Source organism: Odontomachus brunneus, unplaced genomic scaffold (genome assembly GCF_010583005.1).
Source record: "Odontomachus brunneus isolate Ranch 3 - 2012 unplaced genomic scaffold, Obru_v1 Obru_scaffold_246, whole genome shotgun sequence".
Classification (NCBI taxonomy): Eukaryota; Metazoa; Arthropoda; class Insecta; order Hymenoptera; family Formicidae; genus Odontomachus; species Odontomachus brunneus.
The window spans coordinates 171,442-179,296 of record NW_022639696.1 but is presented as its reverse complement, the minus strand read 5'-3'; the positions used below and the strand labels follow the sequence as shown (position 1 = coordinate 179,296).

Genomic DNA, 7,855 nt, shown 5'->3' with positions numbered 1-7,855 from the left:
ATTCCATTTCAAAACCGATCAATTTATTCAATAGTCTCTGAAATGTTGCAGGGAATCCCCGATAACCCGTACGGCATCCGCGTAAAGTGGTATGATCTTTGCCTGGTACCGAGAATGCGGTAATTTCACGACTTTTTTTTTACCAGCGGAATTTGAAAATAGGCCTGGCTTAAATCTATTGTCGAAATATGTTGTACGGCACGTAGTTTGTCTAATATGCCCGTCATGTTTTGGCAACAGGTACACGTCTTCCTTCGATATATTATTTACTCTTTCAAAATCGATACAAAATCGATATTTGCTGCTTGGTTTTTTGACCATTATGATCGGATTTGACTACTCGCTCTGTGATGATGCTATGATTCCGGCCGATAACATTTTGTCTATCTCTTCGCGAATTGCTTCTTGCACTTTGGATGATACTAAGTAACATCGCTGTTTAATCGGCGCGTGTGTCCCGATATCGATACGGTATTCCGTAAGCGATGTTACGCCGGGACTCTCGGCAGCGGTCGGTACAGTCTGTTCGATAAATTTCTCTAACTCCTGACTCTCTTCTCGCGATAATTCCGAGACCCTGCAACAGATCTTTTCCTGTCCGCGCTCGTTGCGAAAGGGATAGCGGATCAAAGCGTCACTCGCGAAGGACCACTCGCTCCGCGAAAAGTCGATAATTACACCGAATTGAGCGAGAAAGTCTATGCTGAGAATAACCGGTACTGCAAGACTCGGTAGTAACTCTACCGTAAGCGTACATTTTTGCCCCTATAATTCGATAATGACTTCTATTGATCCACTCATCGACACCAAAATTCCATCTACCAAGCGGATGCGCGAATCTACGTTGTGCGTGATTGGTAGTCCTAATTCTCGGACCAGCTCGATACTATCGTCATCAAATATGGTACGATTCGAACCGATATCGACTAATCCGAGAAGACAATCTTCACCAAGATTAAATTCTATATATTGCAGGAACGCACGTCCGTCTAGTTGACGCGCTCCATATGATTTTGCAAACTCCCTTTTTTCGCGGGTCTCGGTCTCGGTGGAAGGCGCAGGGACCCGGTCTACCGCCTTCTTCCCTCGTTTCCCGAGCATTGGGGACACGTCTGCACCGTCTCCTTAGCTTTTTCGCAGCGGTAACAGTGTACCCGCGGAGGTTGGTAACAGTCGCGGGAGAAGTGACTGCGTCGCGTTGCGGCTCCAGCATTGGGCTGTACCGCTCCGCGAAGACGGTCGCGAGGCAGGCTCCTCCGTGGTTTCCCGCGAGGCTCCGCTCCTCGCCCCCGCATTCCCCGGGGCGGCCGGTTGTTGGATTGCCCTCTGCGGAGTCTGCGGAGTCGTCCGTGCTGGACGACGCGTCGCTTCAGAGACGCGCGGACACTCCCCCCCCTCCCCCCACCAAAAGTTTCCAATCCCCGCGATCGGAAATTCGGTGTCTGCTCAGTCGTCATCGTCGTCGATGGTCTAGCAGAGCGCGGTGGCGGCCGATATGCGAGGTCGGGGCAAACCGAATGTTCCGGAGGTGGTGGCGCACGATACTGGCTCGAGGCGATATAGCTTTTCTCTACTTTAGTCGCGAGCCTTTCCAACGCGTCAAAATCGATAGTCATCTCGGTGGACCGCGATCTGCAAGCGCGGCATGTTTCGGTGCGCGTAATTTAATTGTTCGACCTTACTCTAAGATGGACTGAGTCGGTCGAACAATCTTAGCATACACGTTAAATAATCAGCTATCGGTTCGTGCTCGCCCTGCGTCCGACGCAGGATTTCGTCGTGCAGCGCGAACTGGAAATCGGGATCTCCGAACGCAACGCGGCCCTGAACTCACGCCACGTTGTCCACCGAGATCTCTTAGTGCGGTACCATTGTAGCGCTTTTCCAGACAGAAAAAACAGGAGGCACTTAAATAATCCTCGTCATGAATTGGTACCAATTCACGCCCCTCCTCTATTCTTTTGAGGAATGTTTCCACGTCGCTGTCGCGCGCACTCGAAAAACTAAGATTCCAGCGACGCATAGTATTGTACGCGTCGCCGGCCGATAAAAATCGCTCGCTCTTACGGAATTTGGGCCCACTCGGTGGTGGACAAAACGCGGCCGACGGTACAAACGCGGGTGGTATTTCACGAGGTGGCCACGACATTTGCGGAGGAATCGGGGTTCGCGTCGGCGGCGGAACTATGACAGGCGACGGCAGGCGAGGAGATGGTTTTAAAAGCGTTTCCGCTTTCAACGGTAGTGACCCCTCTGTTTGGGGTCCGGTAAATTTTGGTCTAGTCCCACTAGATCCCGTAATTCCTGACCCGTCACCTTACTCGTCCCGCCTGAACCCGGCCGCTTGAACTCCGTCTTCCAGGAGTTGGAAGTCCGGTCCTATCGCATCCTCCGCCGGCGAAGGTAGAGGAGGCTCGCGACGCCCTGCGCGCTCGTAGCGCGTTATGCAACTTTGCAACGCGGTTACCGTACCCACATCACTGAGCTTCCGCTGCACGGCCTGCTCGCGCAGCTGTTCCAGGGACAGCTCGAAAATCCAGGCGTCCGGCCCATTTAGCTCCGACATGACGTGTTAGCTCGGGAACTTCGAAACTTCGGAACTCGACGCACCGCACGTGTGTAATTAACCAACTCAGGCTTCCAGACGAACACACGGTCTTTGTCGGTACGACCCGCGGGAGCTCATACAAAGAGAAGAGAAAAAAAAATTTTCTCACACGAAATCGCCTGATATCCCTTCGCTATCCCTACGTCAACCAGCCGTTTCGCCACCACACACGCGGGAAGTCGGTATTCGCGGACACCCCGTACCTCGCGGCGATGCCGAACCGTCATAAGAAAGAGCGCAAAAACGCACGCAGCCCGCCTGTCACAACACTCGCGATATACACTCGCGCAAAGCGACACAGTCCGCGTAATCCGCACCTATCACTTGCGGTCTTTAAATCTCAGAAGCACACTGCTGAAATTGGGGTCTCCAAAAGAACAATTTAATTAATTGTACAAACAACAACAAAAAATGTCAATCGTAACGAAGGCGCTATAATACCTCCTCTACAAGGAGAGAGAGTCAGAAAAAAAAATCAAGCTCTATAGACACAATCCGATTCCAATATCTCACGTAATACAAAAAAATAGTCTTTAAACGGTACGATAGGCCTTGATAGCTTTGGCAATCGTTTTCACCAACCAAAAAAATTCGATTGTCACAACCAAAGTCACACACTAGATAGCACAGATAATCGAGAAAGGATAACAGAAGAGAAAAAAATTTCTCCTAGGTCGTATAGACAATCTACACTAAACTGTTACCAACGGGCAAGAGAAACGTCACCAAAATACTGAAAGACGAAAATACGGACGACCAGACAAAAGTAGCCGTGAGAAGCAAGTCAAAAAAAAAACAGCAAGACCGATTCTGCCTCCGTCGATGTCTTTGTTCGGCAATTTGAAAATCTCGTGATAACGGACAGCGATATCTTTCCGGTCGAGATGTTTCAAAAACGGCCCTACGTTAGGCGCCAAAAATTTGCGACGTTATTTTCTTTCCGACCAAGACAGATGATCGTCTATCCGCCGCGTCTGTAAATTTCCGCGAGTTCTCGTCACTGTTTACGAATCCAAACGATACTAGTTGTTGGACGCCAGATATGGTAAAGGCCGTACCTCCTCACTAAAACACTCGTGACAGTATGTCTGCACCACGTCTCTGGGGCCTCGACGACTCGGTTTGCGCGGATGAGGTTGCGTGCATCCTGTCGGAGTCTGGGGGCTGTAGGCTACCCGAGATTAAAACTGGACCTATAAGGAGGATGGCCAATGGCCTTGGGTCTGTCTGGGCTCAGTGTCCACTTGCGGCAGCGATTAAGATAGCTTCATCTGAGAAGTTGCGCATTGGCTGGTCAATTGCGAGGGTGGAACTCTTATGGGCACGCCCCCGTCAATGTTTTAAGTGTTGAAGATTTGGACATATGCAACATGCCTGTAAGTCTGAAGTGGATAGGACTGGCGCTTGTTTCCGTTGTGGTGGTGCCGGACATGCCGCACGGGATTGCTCAGCAAATCCACACTGTGTGGTGTGTGCTTCCGATGGCAGACCTGCTGATCATTGCATGACCTCTTTTGGATGTGGTGCAATGGTGGCAAAAACGTAGTGACTGTACCGGTGCGGAGGACTGATGTTGATGCTGAACCTGGTGCTTAAGGTTATTCAGGTCAACGTAAACCGGAGTTGGCCTTCGTTCGACCTTATAGTCCAACATATGTATGAACAGGCCTTTGTGATCGGAATTGTGTCTGAGCCGCCTAGACGACGCTTGAATATACCTGACTGGTTCGTCAGCAGTAGCGGGCTGGCGGCAATCCTTTTTAGAAGTCCGGGGGTACCTTTGGGCTGTGCCTTAGTCAGGCGAGGACGTGACGTAGTGGCTGTTAGAGTTGGCGATCTAGTGACTGTGTCGTGTTACGTCTCTCCTAATACTACGAGGATCCGATACCTTGAGTTTCTCGATGAACTCGGGGACATAATTGGTGAGGTTGGTGACAGAAGAGTTCTGATTGGAGGGGACTTTAACGCGCGCTCGGCATCCTGGGACCCGGCTGCAACCAACTGGAGGGGGATCCTTGTCGAGGAATGGGCGGCGGAAAAAGACCTTCGTCTTGCCAATATTGGAATGGTGCCTACCTGTGTTAACCCTCGTGGTTCATCAGTTGTGGACCTTACCTGGTCTACTGCTGATCTTTTGGGTCGAGTGGCAGATTGGGTGGTCGACGTGGATGCGGAGTCACTATCCGATCATCGTATTATCACCTACGCCGTGGTAGATGTGAGGCCTGGACCGCCTGAAGACCATGAGGTGTACGTTGCTGATCCCCGTCCGCGCTGGAATTATGCCAGAATGGATATGAGAGCGCTGATTATGGCTTTGGAATGGGATGGTGCTGCGGGTCCTGTTGTCGGCGGGAACACGTCGGCTGAGTCCTTGGCTACCTGGTGTCCTGAAGAGGGCGTGCGACTTTGCGGCTCCTCGGGCTGGGAGACCCATGCGGAAGAACAGCGCCTACTGGTGGTCGCCCGATATAGCCGAGCTTTGTGAGAGATGTGTGTGGTCTAAAAGGCTGCTCACACGTTTTAACAGCAGGCAACGCTTGCGTGCACGTCGGGTTGGTGTTGTGGATGGCGATGACGATTCGGAGACCAGGCGTCTGGAATTGTGTGGCGAATATCGCGCTGCCCGTGATAATCTGCGGCGCGCCATATCCAGGGCTAAGGCGGCGGCATGGACGGAACTCATTAGAGCTGTCGAAGTGGACCCTTGGGGGAGACCGTATCGCCTGGTCTTAAATCGTTTGAGGCGTTCATATCCGAGAATCTCGGAGAGTTTGCCTGCTGACTCGCTGCGGGCCCTCATAAACTCTCTCTTCCCTGCTGGTGACGGGAGAGTGATCGATCCCTGTACGGGAGTCACATGGAACGAGGAGGAGGACGTTGTGCAGACCGCGGAAACCTATTCCGCCATCCGCCATAAGAGAAGCACGTCGAACAAGACACCGGGCTTGGACGGTATCCGCTCAGTCGTATGGAGAAATGCTCCGAGAGAATTGGTAGAGAGGCTGACCTCATGCTACACCGCATGCTTGCGGGAAGGAGTCTTCCCAGCTGCTTGGAAATGTGCTGGTCTTGTCTTGATTCCAAAGCCTGGATTCTCTGATGGACCGCTCCCGAAGGTTAAACCCATATGTCTTCTGGGTGAAACTGGGAAGATTCTGGAGCGCATTATTGTGGCCAGGATGCGTACTTGGATGACGGAGCACCCGAGGGCTGAGTTATCGGATAGGCAGTTTGGGTTTCGGGAAGGCCGCTCGACCTGCGACGCTCTCTTGCGTGTGCGGCGCATTACTACCGATACTGTCGCGAGGGGTGGCGTCGCCATTGCTGTGAGTCTGGATGTGGCGAATGCATTCAACTCACTTCCCTTCGCGAGTATTATGAACTCCGTGCGAGCTAAAGGTTTTCCTGGTTATATAATTGGCAGGATAATTGGTGAATATCTGAGGGATCGGTTTGTGGAATATCCTGTAGCAGGGGGTGGCATTAAACGCCGCGTTGTCTCAGCGGGGGTTCCTCAGGGCTCGGTCTTGGGTCCCTTGCTCTGGAACCTGGCGTACGACGAAGTGCTCAGAGTTAGAACCTTTGAGAGATGTGATATAATCGGATACTTTGGTAGTCGCAATGGCTAACACGGTGGGAGAAGCTGTAGTTAGAGCCAACTTGCAAACAGCGGCTGTGGTAAGGAGAATTGAGCAGCTGGGCCTTGTGGTGGCTGCTGAGAAGACGGACGCTGTTTTATTTCACGGCCGCAGGAGACATGAACATATGCCGGAGATTAGAGTCGGACACACGTACATACGGGTTGGCAGAGCCATAAGATATCTCGGCATCATCCTCGACAGTAGATGGAAGTTCCACGACCACTTCCGATTCGTGGGCGATAAAGCGATGAGGATAGCTCAAGCCTTGGGACGGCTTATGCCCAACCTCCGTGGACCTAGTGAGGGGAAGAGGAGGCTGTACGCGACTGCTGTCTTGTCGGTCGTCTTGTATGGTGCGCCCGTCTGGCATGATGTTTTGGCGGTGAATATCTCATTGGCCCGTAGGGGTCAGGCGCCTATTCTAAGGGTGCAACGTTTCGTTGCTATCCGCGTAATAGCAGGTTACAGATCCGTATCGTTGGAGGCTGCTGCCTTGCTGGCGCTCATCCCTCCGCTCTACCTGCTGGCGGCCTTCTACAGCAGGACGTATGAGCGAATTAGGGAACTCAAGATGTATGGCATATGGACGCCCGTGGATGAGCAAGAAATAAGGACGGGTGAAAGGCTCCTCCTGTATAGACAATGGGAGGTTCATCTTCGACAGAGGAGACTGTCAGGTACGCGGGTTCGTGAGGCCGTCAGTCCGAACTTCTGGGAGTGGATCGAGCGGCATCGAAATAGGGGTCTGAGTTCCACGTGACTCAGCTTCTGACCGGACATGGTTGCTTTCGAGACTATCTCGTATAGGGAAAGATGTGACCAACGTGTGTGCGCATTGTGGTGTCGGTGTAGACAGTGCTCAACACACTCTAGAGGATTGCTGCGCATGGTCTCGGAAGAGACTGACTCTGCGTGGAATTATCGGGCAGGACTTATCTCCCCCCGCCTTGGTGCGAGCGATGCTTTCCTCCGGAAACAGTTGGAAAGCCGTTCTTAGGTTCGCGGGTGATGTTATGGGCAGGAAGGAGGACGCGGAGAGGGAGAGGCAAAATAACCCTCGGGTTAGAAGAGCCCTCCCTCCTGCATCGCCGCGCAGAGATGACTCTCCTTCCAACTGACAGTGTCTCTGTGTATGGAGGAGGAGAGAGTGATGCCCGACTAACTTGGTTGGGAGTAGTGGTGCGCGCGTGTGGTGCCGTGTGTCGCCGTGTGCTGCCGTATAGGTCGGCATGCGATACGCGGCCAGCGTGCACTGCAATACTAGCTGTGGGAGGAGTTTTGCCACTCCTACTGGGGGATAGTCGCCGAAGAATGTCTTTGTCTGGGCTGGGTTTCTCAATTCGGAAGCGACTCTTGGGTAAGGGGCAGCAGGGAGACCTAGTGTAACTCCCTTCTGCAAATTAGTTAGGTTTGGCGCGGTCAGCGCCTGCTGGGGATCATCTGGAAAGTTATGCGCAAGCGGTTCTCCAGATGACCCTGGGTGGCAGCTAAGGTAGGGCACTCGAGGAGGTTTTAGCTGAGTCCGGCATAGCCTTGGTCTTATCCCAGTAAGGTCCGGGTATGCATAATGCATTTCCTCCCCGTCAAAAAAAAAAAAAAAAAA

The 7,855-nt window shown here is 52.4% G+C and overlaps 1 protein-coding gene across 1 annotated transcript; it reads left to right on the top strand.

Moving 5' to 3' along the window:
• Positions 1 to 6,376: 6,376 nt before the first annotated feature.
• LOC116852665 lies at positions 6,377 to 7,012 on the top strand. The gene has a single exon (XM_032833232.1). The coding sequence runs from the start codon at positions 6,377 to 6,379 to the stop codon at positions 7,010 to 7,012; it is 636 nt and encodes a 211-aa protein (XP_032689123.1).
• Positions 7,013 to 7,855: the final 843 nt, after the last annotated feature.

What these genes read in the sequence shown, in the direction of transcription:
- LOC116852665 (XM_032833232.1), top strand. Translation starts at nt 6,377, where the DNA reads ATGCCGGAGATTAGAGTCGGACACACGTACATACGGGTTGGCAGAGCC.